The sequence below is a fragment of the Chiloscyllium punctatum genome, chromosome 38 (genome assembly GCF_047496795.1).
Source record: "Chiloscyllium punctatum isolate Juve2018m chromosome 38, sChiPun1.3, whole genome shotgun sequence".
NCBI classification, from domain to species: domain Eukaryota; kingdom Metazoa; phylum Chordata; class Chondrichthyes; order Orectolobiformes; family Hemiscylliidae; genus Chiloscyllium; species Chiloscyllium punctatum.
The window spans coordinates 45,204,390-45,218,899 of NC_092776.1; the positions used below are offsets into that span (position 1 = coordinate 45,204,390).

Consider the following 14,510-nt stretch of genomic DNA (forward strand, 5'->3'; position numbering starts at 1 on the left):
AGCAGAGTTGATAAGGGAGAATCAGTGGATATGGTTCACTTGAACTTTCTGAAAGTCTTCAATAAAGTCCAATATCAGAGATTAACATGGAAAATTAAAGCATATGGGATTAGGGGTAGCGTACTGGCATGGATAGAGAACTGACTGGTAGATGGGAAGTGAAGAGTTGGAATAAATGGATCATTTTCCAGATGGCAGGCAGTGATTAGTGGGGTACTGCAGGGATCAGTGCTGGACCCCAGCTATTCACAATATCTATTAATAATTTAGATGAAGGAACTAAGTGTAATATCTCTAAGTTTTTAGAAGACACTATGTTGGGTGGGTGGGTAAGCTGTGATGAGGATGCAGAAATACTTTAGTGTGAATTAGGAAAGTTGAGTGAGTAGGTAAATACATGGCAGATGCAGTATAATGTGGATAAATGTGAGGTTATCCACTTTGGTAGCAAAAACAGGAAGGCAGATTATTATGTGAACTACAATAAATTTGGAAAGGGGGAGATGCAATGAGACTTGGGTCCTGGGACACCAGTCACTGAAAGTAAGCAGGCAGATGCAGCAGGCAGTGAAGAATGCAAATGGTATGTTAGCCTATCGAGTGAGAGGATTCGAGTACAGGAGCAAGGATGACTTGCAATTATATGAGGTCTTTGTGAGACCACACTTGTCTGCAGTTTTGGTCTCCTTATCTGAAGAAGGACATTCTGGCTATGGGGGGACTGCAACAAAAGTTTATCAGGCAGATCCCTGGGATGGCAGGACTGACGTATGAAGGGAGACTGAATCAATTAGGATATTATTCATTGGAGTTTAGGAAAATGAGGAGGAAGTTCATAGAAGCCTATAAAATTCTAATTAGACGAGACAGGTTGAATACAGGAGAGATGTCCTTGATGACTAGCAAGTCCTGAAACAGGGTGACAGGTTAAGAATATGGAGAAAGCTGCTTGGGACTGATTATGAGGAGAAGCTTCTTCATCCAGAGAATGGTGAAGTTCTCTGCTGCAGAAAGTGGTTGAAGCCACAATATTAAATGTTTTCAAGAAGGGGATAGTAAATTTCTTAGAGCTAAAGCGTGGGGAGTGTAAATCAGAAAGTTTTACTGCTATTTTACAACAGATTAAATGCTCACAATGCTTAACAAAAGCAAAGAAGGGAAGTATATCTGTCGCCTTAACCATATAACAGAAACACTGAGGGTGGGATTGCCTTGCCTTTGCCAGACCTTTTGGAGAATGTGGAGGGGCCTGACCAGACCATGTATTGGGTACAATGGTAATGATGGCTTGCAGGTACTGTCTGCTTCAGGCTGCTCAAAGACCAGGTCAGCGCATTGTTCCACAATTGCAATTGGTAGTGGTGCTTACAGGGCATAGCACATAAAACTACAGCATTTAACTATGTAATTAAAGACCCCACACCTATTTCAGTTTCAGGCAAAACCCAACTGTAGACGAGGCAAAGTTGAATCGGTGCACTCAAAGGCCAAGAAATTATTGATTATTTTAAAACAATTTATTTGGCATTGTGGACAATTGTCAAATGGAACCTGGTGCTGATATTGTATTGTAGTAGGGGTACAAGATGAAGTCCTATCAGATTTTTTTACAGTCTAAAGAAGACTTCACATTACCACCAGCAGTGTAGCTCACCAGACTTTCACAATCAGAGCACTTCTTACCAGAAAGGTCACTGGGGTCAGTCCATTGATTCTGACTAATCACTAATCTATGGATGCATTTGACGCTTTTTTAAGCATAGAGAAAGATAGCTAAACCGTAGGGCTTCTAGAGAAGTAAAGCACCTCGGTTAGGCTTAAATTCAAGCAATCAAAGGAGCTTGAACAGATCAACAGAGTTGGAACAGTATAGCTAATTCAAAGAGACTGCTGACTTAATCATGCTGTGTGACTGAGAATAGTTAAGTATCGGAGGATGACAAGGGAAAGCTTACAGGAAGCTTAGAAAAATTCTGTGCAGTCAATATTCTCATGCAATTGACTTAACAAATGATACATTGATAGAGGAAAATCTTTCCCCTTCACAGAAATATTTAAAGCTCCAAGATTAGCTGACAAAAATGTTTTACTACAATCAGTGAGTGATGAATGCAGGTTTCGAGGACAACTCTGGAGAGCGCGAGAAGAAAGATCTTTGTTTAAATTAGAACACCATTGGAGACTCATGCTTCAAGTAAAAGAAACTTGTGGTGGGAAGCGAGGTGGAAGTGAAGAGTTAAGTGTTCATGACAAAATGCAAATGGTTTAATAATAGAACTGGGGGAATGGGGGGCGGGTGGAGATGGGAAGTAAGGGGTTAATTATACCTTTACCATAAGAACAGCGACTGACATATGTGGAAGGAACTGGAACATGAATCTGTCAGCTTCCAGAAGATACACTTACAGTTCCTTGTATAGTCTTATGTTCAATAAAGTTTCATAATATTCATTCCATAAAGTGCAGCTCTGATCTTACTATAATAACCTTTAGTGCTTGATTTAATTGGTGAGGTTTTGGATTGGTGTCCACTCAGGAAAATTCCTCATTATGTGAGACCTGAATCACAACACAGGAATGTAAGTTCTCCTGTCTGTTTTAGGTAGGAACCTTCCTTCCAAACTGGACAGACACATGGAAGCATTTATTGATTGGAGGGTTGAGGGTGAGGGAAGCTGGCTTTACAGTTTTGCACTCTTTTTTTTTTATCCCCCCACTTAATGCATTGGGAACTGGGAAAAATAGGTTTTTAGACGGTGGAAAATGAGCCTGAGTGCTTTCCATATGGAACCTGGCTGTCAGATCAGACATAAACTTTCACAAAGCACTTATTTTACCTCTTTCTTATGAATGCACTTCATAGGTTCAAGGACCTACTCGTTGGCAACATTCTTAACTTTGAACCACAAAGTCATAGCTTCAAGACCCTCTACAGTCTTAAACACATAACTGAGGCTGACTTTGCAGTACAGTGCTGCATCTGCAGCATTGTGAATGTAACATCTTTTGAATGAGACATTACAGCATTTCCTTTTGTCTGAGTGTAAAAGATTCTATAATGCCTTTTATTTGAGTAAAAGCAGCAAATTCTCCAAATGTCCTGGTCAACATATTCTTCTTCAATAAACACTGCCAATAACAGTCTCTTTGGTCATTAATTTATTTGTGGGATCTTGTTGTGTGCAGATTGGTTATTGGGTTTGCCTCAGAATGTCTGCAATTCAGAAGTGATGAATCGGCTGTGAAGTGCCTGAGGATATGAAAGGTACCTTCTAAATGTGAGATCTTTCCTCGCTCTTCTTTATAAAACCATTCATGTTCTACAACCTATTTAAAAATCAAGACAAATGGATATCCATGCTTATCAACAGACCTTGTTGACTCTTCTAGTCAATGGATTGTTGGGAAGAGCACTGTTACGGAAAGATCCCCACTCAGCACCCACAACAAAAGGAACATAATGCGAATTAGGAGTAAAATTGACTGGAAAGGTAAACCATGGAAGGTGGATGAGAGCTGCATGATCTGCTACCAACCAGATTGCAGAAGCTGAATTCCACTCCGAATGCTCCTTGTGTGAAACGTATTTGTTCTTACTGACACTAGCCTCTGTTCCATTTGGGTGTGCTAGCCTATTCTCTGGGCAATAAACCAAGTTTTCAGGTGCAGGAAGTAAACCAATTCATTAAAGCTCAGATTGTGTGCATTTGGCACTGTCCAAGTCCCTGGGTTAGGGTCAATTTTGAACTTTTTTTTTGGGGTGATAATCTGACACAGCGACACATTGGTCCACGGTAGAACCTGCCTCATTTTCAACTCATTAAACCCCCCCCAAGACAACACAAATTTGACAGATTCTACAATAGGCAGGTGATTTGCTGCTCCAAAAATTAAAATTAAAAATATAAAATTAAAAATAACTATCTTGGCATCCAAGATATAGAGGAATGTTTCAGATTAGTTTGTTTGTGTGATCTTGTTTAGTTCTCTCATTCTGAAAACAACACCAAACATGAGATACTTCTGACTTGACTAATTTTAGCAAAAAATATATTCACAAATAGAATCACCAGTCATATAACAAGAACGATTAACCAGTATGTCCACACTTAGCATCACACTAATAACTTCTACCCTTGCAAAAATGGACTATCGAAAAAACTAGGGGAAAATGTCAACTTAAATTCTTAAAAGTCATTTATGCAAAGTATTATGCCACAAGGATTGAAGAACAATGAGTATCTTTCCCTACTTCACAGCGGTACTTTGTGAGGTGGACTGAAGGAAAAATTTCAAGTATCACCTCGCCCAATGTCGCAGATTAGAAGTAAATATATTTTATTTGTTTCTTATCTGGTGAACTTAGCAAAGCCATTATTTTTTCAGCATCTGGAGTTGACCTTCTTGAGCATGTACTTCTGTGATCATGCTACCATGCTGCCCTTAGGCAGGGAATCACAGCATTTCAACTCTACCAAATTGTAGGAATAGTGATCCATACTGAAAGGACCTGGCTTATTTAGCTTCAGATCACTGGTGACCCCAGGTCTTCTTTAATGGTGGAGGACTCCATGATGTTGGTGCCATTGATGATCAGGAGGAAGATCGAGAGAACTTGCAATTAAAAAGTGGCTTTCACGTTTTCAGGGCTTTGGCAAGTACTTCAATACAGTTAAACTATTTGAAGTCTAATGATGTTGTCAAAGTAAAAGGTCAGGCAATTTGCAAACATTAAAGTCCATGAGCAACAGTGGGGGAAAATAATGTTCAGAATCTATTTTTTCTCATTTTAGATGGGCGGGGCTTTGAAATATTGACTGCAGAACTGGGAGAGGTCTGTGCACTAATTTAGAAAAGTTCCATTCTTCTCTCAGACAGCTGAGTGTCATCAGAACACTTTGCCACAGAGAGCTGTGGGGGCAGTGTATGTTTAAGGCTGAGATAGATTCTTGATTGGTAGGGGAATTAAAGTTGATGAGGGAGTGAAGCAGGGGGTGGAGGGGAAGGACTGGAGAGTGTACGTGAGAATTGTCAGATCCGCCATGACCCCATTGAGGGGCCAAAAGGCCTACCACTTTTCCTATTTCTTATTGTCTGTTTGATCCCAATCTTCACTGTTGAGGCTCTCCATGTATTGTCTCACCCAAAACGTGCTGACTTTAGCATCTTACTGTCTTTTTGTTTTTGTTTTTGCTGCTGTTTACCTATTATTTACTTATCTATGCTACTTAACTATGTGATCTGCCTGAATTACTTGCAAGACAACACTTTTCATTGTGCCTCGGTACACGTGACAATAAATTCGATTCAATTTTGCATTTTTGGCTCTGGTGTGGGGCTTCAACCTGTGATTGTTAATGTAACTGAGGATTTTTGAGCACTGTTAACCAGATGGTTGGACAGTATAGTGTGTTTGTACGTATAAAACAGAAGGAAGTTATGTGTTATGATATAACTGGCCTCTCACACTTAATCAATAAAGACAGGGAAATATGAGTCATTCGCAGTCAGGCTCACTGCCTTTATTCCTGATGAAGGGCTTTTGCCCGAAACGTCGATTTCGCTGCTCCTTGGATGCTGCCTGAACTGCTGTGCTCTTCCAGCACCACTAATCCAAATATGAGTCATTGTCTAACTTAGGTATATCCCTATGTGCGCGAATGCTGTGCAAACCAAGCTGGTAAATAATTTACTTTCCTGTATAGAAATAGTTATTTGGTAGGACAAAATTTGAGCATTGCTGATAAAAGACAGATTTTGATGAGGATTTTGTCATGTACTCATCAGGACAATTTGTAAGAATATCAATTCAATTGGAAAGCCATCATTCATGCTACATAAGAAGAGAGTGCTGATTGGCTAACAAGTTGTCTCTAACTGGTTGAGGTATGTCTGTGGAGAATGTATCCATTATTGCTGATTGACAGTTAATTGCCAGACTTTGTCTAAATTTTAAACTGGTTAAGTTAACTCTGATTAGTCAAGGCGTTGCCCAACGAAATGAATTACAGTGCCAGGTATGTGGGCTGTATATCTCAAAGACTTAGGGATTTTGTCGAACAGCGTAGCCCTTCAACTATTAGTTTTAGTAATAGGGAGAGACTGAATAGACTGGGGATATTTTCCTTGGAGTGTTGGAGTATGAGTTTATAAAATCATGAGGGACATACAAATGGGTGAATAGCCAAGGTCTTTTCCCCAGGATAGTGGGGTCCAAAACTAGAGGCAGAGTTTTAAGTTTGAGAAGGAAAAGATTTAAGAGGGTCGTGCGTGTTCGGAGTGAGCTTCCAGAGGAAGTGGTGGAGGCTGTTATAATTACATCACGTAAAAGGCCTCTGGATGGGTATACGAATAGGAAGGGTTTAGAGGGATATGGGATTAGTGGTGCTGGAAGAGCACAGCAGTTCAGGCAGCATCCAAGGAGCAGCGAAATCAACGTTTCGGGCAAAAGCCCTTCATCAGGAATGAAGGGCTTTTGCCCGAAACGTTGATTTCGCTGCTCGTTGGATGCTGCCTGAACTGCTGTGCTCTTCCAGCACCACTAATCCAGTATTTGATCTTCAGCATCTGCAGTCATTGTTTTTACCTTAGAGGGATATGGGCCAAATGCTGGCAAATGGGATTAGGTTAGGTTAGGATATCTGGTCAGCAGAGTTGGAATGAAGGGACTGGTCCTGTGCCGTACATCTCTATGACTATTCTCAACAAGCAAATATACAGACCACGGCCAATCAACGTTTGCTTTCAAAACTTGCAACATTGTATCCAAATATGTTAGATGTGATTCTGCAATTGGACAACATTTGCTGAATAATTCTAACAATTTAGGATTATCAGTTGAACTTGTAGTGCAGTGTACTTGTGTGGACTGGGAGCTAATTATTCATATACAAGACCTTTTTCTTGGCATGTGTTCAACCCAACAAAATAGGCAATAGCCATTCATTGGTTCATTTTGCAGTGCAATGTCCTGCCCAATTAGAGTCAACCTACCTGATTTAAACAATGCTGAACAGTTAACTATTAATTAGCATTCTCCATGTGGGTACCTTCTCCACATCAACACTTCTCTCAACCAATGAGCGCTCTCTCTTGTTGAACAATATGAATGTTGCTTTTCTTTTGAATTGGTATTTTATGTGAATTGCCCTGGTGAGTGCAAGACAAAAAGCTTTGACGAAATGTGTCTTATTTCAACAATGCTTCAATGTAACAATCTGAAGAATCAGATTTTTTGAGGCAGTTACTTATGAAGCAGCTGTTTGAGGAAGGTATAATGGAAAACAAATGGGTTGGACATGGTGTAATGATAGCTACAAGCTCCGCACAATAGCCATAAGGGTATTGCAGAAGCTTGGACTAACAACACAGAATGGATGAGTTCAAATCCTAACATGACGGTTTGGGAATTTGAGTTCCATTTGTTTAATAAAATCTGGAACAGTAGAGCTGGTATCAGTAAAAATGATCATATGACTTTAGGATGACCATTAAGACCAAATGTGTTCAGAAATTGTTTTAAGCATAAATGCCACATAAAATCAGATAATATTGTCACTAATTTCCAGTAATAATTATTATTTGCACACTATATTTCAGGCAGGAGAGTAATTGGCAGTATAATCGTTTAGACTGGTGGAACAGGGTTATAATTTTACCTCACCCACTGAAAGAAAACTTCTCTTGCTACATATTGTCAATGGGAAAGGCTGCATAGTATTACCACAATTTCCACTCAGCAGGGACTCTTAATGATACAACATTGAACTGGCAAACTCAAATGGGAACTGATGGGATTGAGAGGATGAGGGCTGTTCTTACAGAGCTGTTGAGGACAGGGACTAGAGTCAAGAGTGTGGTGCTGAAAAAGCACAGCAGGTCAGGCAGCATCCAAGGAGCAGGAGAATCGAGGTTTCGGGCAAAAGCTGATGAAGGGCTTTTGCCCGAAACATCGACTCTCCTTCTCCTCGGATGCTGCCTGACCTGCCGTGCCTTTCCAGCACCACACTCCCGACTCTGATCTCCAGCATCTGCAGTGCTCACTTTCGCCTAGAAGACAGCGACTGGTCAGTTTTGTTGTTTGTTTTACATTGCTACTTACAAACCTGCTCACCACATGTGTCCTAAATGCAAAGCATCTATTCCCCAGTCCCACCGTTGCCCTCTCTGACTGGATCAGTTTCTAAATGATGAGGAGGATTGACGTTGCCAGTCGAATTGTGTCTCTGAACCAGAACAATACCCAGATTTAAAAATGTGTGTTCCTGCAGACAATACTGTAGCAATATGATACCATCAGTAGACATGATAATGAATGGAACAGCTTCACTAAAAGTAAACCCATCATGTTTCAGGTGAGCTCCTGGGTGACGTGGTTGATCCTGACTGCCGGCTCCATGGAAGAGAAGAGAGAAGTGTTCTCCTACTTGGTTCATGTGGCCAAGTGTTGCTGGAACATGGGTAATTACAATGCAGTGATGGAATTCCTGGCAGGCCTCAGGTATTGTTGATTCATTCCTCCACTGAAGTAGCTTCAAAGTTAAGATCAGAATGCATTTTTCCATATTTTATACAGGCCACTTTGATCATGAGTTGGCTTTGGCACTTGCTCAAACATTGCTTTTAGATAAATTAGGTAAAATCAGCTCCAGTTGTTTGACAGGAGTTGAAAGAAGAATTTAGGAGAATTAATAGATTACTCCAAATGTTTGCATTAAAAGGAGCAGTTTTGTGTGATGGTGGATTGAGAGGCCAAAACGTTTATCATCAATCCAAATGCTGTATATTGTGCAGGAAGGAATTTTCTCTATTTCCTCTGCACAATGCTTGCATTCTGAATCCAGTAACTTTCCCCTTGCTTTAGCAGTCACTTTACCAATGTCATGGTTATTGTGTGGTTGCATCCTCTTTGGTAGAACCACCATAATGGTATAGGAGACTGAAAAGATAAGAGCTGAGAGGGGCAGGGCATTGCATACGCACATCAGGCAGAAAGGATATCTGCTTACTATCGGCAGGGGGCTTTTAGGTAAATAATTCAAAAGTTAAACTGCTTGAATATCCTCAGGTGACTGTCCGTGTGGAGTTTGCACGTTCTCCCCGTGTCTGTGAGAGTTTCCTCCGGATGCTCGGGTTTCCTCCCACAGTCCAAAAGGTGTGCAGGCCAGGTGGATTGGCCATGCTAAATTGCCCATAGCGTGAGGTGCCTTAGATCGGGGGAAATGAGTCTGGATGGGTTGCTCTTCGGAGGGTCGGTGTGGGCTTGTTCGGCCAGGGGCTTGTTTCCACACTGTAGGGAAATCTAATCGAACCTAATATGTAAAACAAAAAGGTGAATTATCTGCTAATCAACTTACATTTCGTGAGACCAGAAGCCTGGACGAATTTTGAACATTGGGCCTCATGATCCAGACATATAATGGTCTCAAACTTCCAAAACTGGGCCTGAGAACTGGCTCAACATGAAACATTTTCCTGATGGTAGCTATGTTTGTCATTGGCACTAAAGGAAAATAAGTGATAACAATTCTGTAGTTAAAGGAAGTCTAGAAGGGTGTAAAGTGAGGTGCTGAGTGGCAAGAGTGCAAAATTTGCAATAATCAAAGGCCCATTTCACTCCAGTGAGGCAATCAATCATAGTATATCCGGTATCACAATGAGTTTAGTGACAGTGATAAAGTATTCTTACACAAATATCTGTCTTTATCACTCAGGCCCCACACTTCCCAAGTAAAAGATCATGGCCATCTCAACCCCGAGCTCATACAATCTTGTGCCTAATATCATTGATTTTTTTTTCTTAAGTAATGTTCTATTATGGATTTTTCAGAGGACATCTATAGTTTTCTCATTCTTTAAGTTGAAACAAAGCTGACAATGTAAATGCTTATTTATTGAATGCAAAATTTAACTCTGAGACATACTGCTACAGTCTTGGTACAAACCAATAACATTTTAAAGGCAGTTCAAAGTCCCAGTTACTAACGGATTGAAATGGGAAATCTTGCGGCAACATTCCAACAATATTTAACAAAACAAAATACTACAATCTTACATTTCGTAAACACTTATACTTTAAATTCAAAAATCTCAAACGCACTCTCATTTTAATTTTATTCCCACCACAAGGCCCCCTCTATGTTCCTGGATTTGAGGGTCCCTTCATTTCTCCTTGGACTAAAGCTCTCAAGAATTGTCTTTGATTCCCCTTAGACTTCCCGCTGTTTTCCGAGCGATGGGATCTCTTGGAATCCTTCCACTAGCATCACACTAAGCAATCAATCCAATTCTCTCTAAGCACCTTCAATAATGCTCAGCTCAAGCATGAATCTTACTGTATTCTTGATCAGTGACTCCAAATCAGAACCACCCCTAGGAAGAAAATCACTTAGACGAAACTCGAAACCAAAAACAGCATCCTTGCAATTTAACCCCACCATAATGTGATACTTCTGGAATGCTTCAGAAAGCAGTTCAACTTAATTATAAACCACCCTTTCTTTTGAGAAACTATTGCCAATTTAAACCTTTTAATAGAGACAGCCTCAGATCTCCCACCTCCAGCAAAAGGCACAGAGGTTAATTACCTTCCATTATGTCCCACTATGACCTTATTAAACAAACAAAGGCCACCCTTTCATTTCCAATTATGTGAGGTTTGTATGCCAGTTTCTCAAACCAGGTGTTTTCATTTAAGCCACATTAAAAATTTGAGTCGTCAACCTAAAACTTATACTTCTAAGTCATGTGAAGCTATTCTTGGCAATAATGTTAATTCTTACTTTCTGCTTCCAGCATTAATTCCGAGTTGTAGCAAAAATGTTCCAAAGGAATGAATGTTTTCATCTTTATTGTCGCTTGCATTTAAGGGTGTGAGGTCATTTGATATAGTTTGGGTGTCTTTCCTTCTCAGGTCTAGAAAGGTTCTGAAGATGTGGCAATTTATGGACCAATCAGATATTGAAACTATGAGAAGCCTGAAAGATGCTATGGCACAGCATGAATTGTCGTCTGAATACAGAAAAGTAGTCAACCGTGCTCTGAACATCCCGGGCTGTAAAGTGGTCCCCTTCTGTGGAGTGTTTCTGAAGGAGCTTTGTGATGTTCTGGATGGTGCAGCCACCTTAATGAAGTTCCAGTCGCGCTGTGATTCTCAGGAAGATGCCATCGAGGTGAGCATTGTGTGTATTGACCATGGAAAACAAACATTGTGTGTCCGACAACTTGCTTGTCTAATTGCAAGATTTGCTTAGCAAGTAATTTTAAATGAAGAGCTTATGCTTAAAACGTCAACTCTCCTGCTCCTTGGATGCTGCGTGACCTGATGTGCTTTTCCAGCACCACACTCTCGACTCTGATCGCCAGCATCTGCAGTCCTCATTTCCTCCTAAGTAGTTTAAATCTGTTGAGAAAAGATTTGCTCATAAATCTTCTGTTGCTTATTTCATTTTCCTTCCAAAAGTAGCCAACAGTGACTATAAATTCAAAGTTAAAATGACGAGATTGGTAATGAATAAAATACAAAAGGGATGTGTGCTTTGTTCTAGTTTTTGACTATGCCACTTTTGCAAGTGAGGTTCCATATATAAAAAGAATCATTTCTTGGTTTGTTTAAGGGCTGAGAAGTTTTACTGCACCTTCACTTGCTGGAAAAATTCAAAAATCAGAGCCACAAAGTATATTAACCAGGTCTTGTTGGGTGTTAGCAGATGTAGGAGACTGTATTTTCCTGATCTCTGCACTGCTGCAGCATGAGGACTATGCCTATTTGAGGCTGGCATGTGGAAAACATTAGCATTTTTCAGGACGTGATCTATTAGTGGGTCACCTCTACAGCAGCAGCCCCATGATGGGCAGTGGGCACAAGCTGGAGGCAGTAAATGGAAGTAGTGGGCCCCATTTACAGGGGTTGGATCTGGTTTCAACTTTCAACCAGCTAGGGAGATTCATCGATCAAAGCACCGCAGACCCAAGATTCACTGCTGCTCCTTGAAGGCGATGGTAGAGGCAGCCTCACCCTCACAAACCATATTGTTTCCAGAGATCATTAGGAGAAGGTTTGTCCAGCACACAAAGGGGACTGGGCTGGAACTGGCCAAAGAGACCCCGAGAGCACAGTATGATCAGAATCATTTGGACCCAGTGCAGGAAGTGCTGCAGTAGCTGTCTCCCTTCTGTTGAGGTGAGTATGAAGCTGCCAGCCATGGATGTGTTATAGAGATGATACAGCTTCTCAGCAGAACACCTTAAGACAGGCAGTGAATAGAAATTCTTACAACTGAGGCAGGAGTGCACTGTCCCATTATCTCATGGTCAAGTTACCAACATCAAGTAAAAATAGTTTTTCCAGTTACCAAGATGCCTTACCTGTATCACGTGCCAAACAAAAATATTTATCAACCAATTGTCTTAACCACAAATGATTTATTATTAAAACAAAATTTTATTCCATGCAGTTACAATCATTAGTGAGCATACGCAATTGGTAATATAGAAATATAAATGCTCATTCCTCTAAAGAACATCAAAAGAGAGAGAGAGACAGACAGACGACCATTATCTTATACTTCCTCTCACTTGAATTCCCTCATTCTCACTCACTTGCGCTCTCTCAGACTCTTTCACACCCTCTCACACACTTACATGCTCTGACCCTCTCATACACTTGCAGTTGCACATTCAGTCACAGTCCTCTTGTGTCCCACCTGAAGACCACATAACAACAGAAACCAGTCACTGTCCAAGGGAGTCAGTAGAGATCTACAGCAAAGTAAGCTTTTACCACCGGTCATGTGATTCTCAAGACAACTTGTTAAAATGTTACCAAAGTCCATAGTAACCTTTTCAATAATCTCTTTTAAAGAAACCATCCGGGTATTTGCACAAAACCTGAAATAAATCAGTTTTTCCACATTTCTTCAAAAATTATTCTCCAAGAAATAAGAGTATGAGGTGTTTTCATCACAACACGTTAAGGAGGTTATTGTTCAGGAGAGAAGAAAATGAAACTCTGTCAGCTTGGGAGCACGGTAAATAATCTTTGGGGAAATGCAGTGACAGGATCATCCGTTGTGGTAGTGGATCAAGATGGGAAATTGGGAACTGACCTTTTCGTCTTCACATTTGCAGGAGAAGCATGCACCCAGTGTCTGAGAGAGTAACTAATTGGGTGTTGAAGGAACTGACTTGGCCACCTTGATGCTCCTGGTGGGAATAGCAGGCAACATTGAGAAGATGGTAGCACTGGTTGGCGATAGTGAGATTGCTGTAAGACTGAGAGAGGGCAAATGTTTGTTGGATTCCTCATGGGTTGGGGTTCGCCTTTTGGAAGTCATTTCCAGTGGTTGCCACAACTGCTGAGATTAGGGAGGTCTTATAACTGATATTTTCTCTCCTGTTGATGATACTGAAGGATTACTAGCAACTGATTGTTGAGACTATTGCTGCCTCTGAGGTTGACTTGCAGCTGAGGAACCATTGTCCTGGGCTTGAATCACGTCCTCCACTGGTGCAGGTACATGCAGCATGATGGCTCTTCATTCAATCTTCAAAGGAGTGGCACAATGTGAGCAGGAGTAGGTGGTGAAGCCAGAGGCTACAGTGCGCAGTCTCCATCAGACAGCTCCAGTCATGTTCACTCAGTTGGAGGATGGAGACCCCTGGGGATCATGTGTACAGCAGGTATCAGTGGGACAACAAGACGACATGTGATCATCGTCCAAGATTCCTGAGACATTGCATTCCCTCACGTTGAAAATGGAGGAATCCATTCACGATGTGGCGTTGCAATGTGTCAAACATGTTAGCTCCTCCATTCAAATACAACAGTATGCTGAGAAGATGCAGGAACAGCACAGATTTTATGATGCATTGGGTTGCATGGATGGAGATGGATGATGAAGCATGGGCAAATTGGTGTGCTCTCACTCGCTAAATATAAATCTGCAGATTGTACGAGAGGTTGGAGGCAGAATGAGGTGGTGTAGATGGTGCATTGCCCGATGGAGCCTCAACATCTGGAATCACTCCTTTTGCCCCTTTGAGTGTAATGGAGCCTCCTACAGCAAGTGGCAATAGTGATGGATAGCACTAAGCAGGGAAGCTGTCGTGACTGCTCAGAGCTTTCAATAGCAGGTGGCGACAGTCGGGAGGGAAGCTGGAAGAGTCAAATATGGCCCCTCTGGAAAAACATCTTTGGGGAAAGAAGTCTGCATGGGAATAAGGAGCAAACAGACAAAGAATTCCAGTATAATCCACAAGCTTTATTCCATGTAAATACTGTAAATAATTATTTGTTTAACCTTAATTCTCCATCATGTTTATAATGACCTAGTGTCAATGGAATACAGAATCTGCACTTCATGACATTTGTGTGGTCAAATCTCGTGTTGGTTGAATAAGACATGATAATTCTCGGAGTCTTCTGAATGAGGCTGTCCTGACTCATATGCAGCTGGTTCAGCCGGCCATGGAGCTATTATGTACCCTAATATCCAAAGGGAAAATGCCAT

The 14,510-nt window shown here is 41.1% G+C and overlaps 1 protein-coding gene across 2 annotated transcripts in view; it reads left to right on the forward strand.

The window, feature by feature from the left end:
- plce1 (phospholipase C, epsilon 1) overlaps positions 1–14,510 on the forward strand; it is a 366,594-nt gene that overhangs the window by 260,119 nt on the left and 91,965 nt on the right. For both annotated transcript variants that reach the window (XM_072557765.1, XM_072557766.1), the window contains exons 5-6: positions 8,355–8,500; positions 10,913–11,171. In XM_072557765.1, the coding sequence (XP_072413866.1) occupies positions 8,355–8,500; positions 10,913–11,171 (405 nt within the window). The remainder of the gene's footprint in view (positions 1–8,354; positions 8,501–10,912; positions 11,172–14,510) is intronic.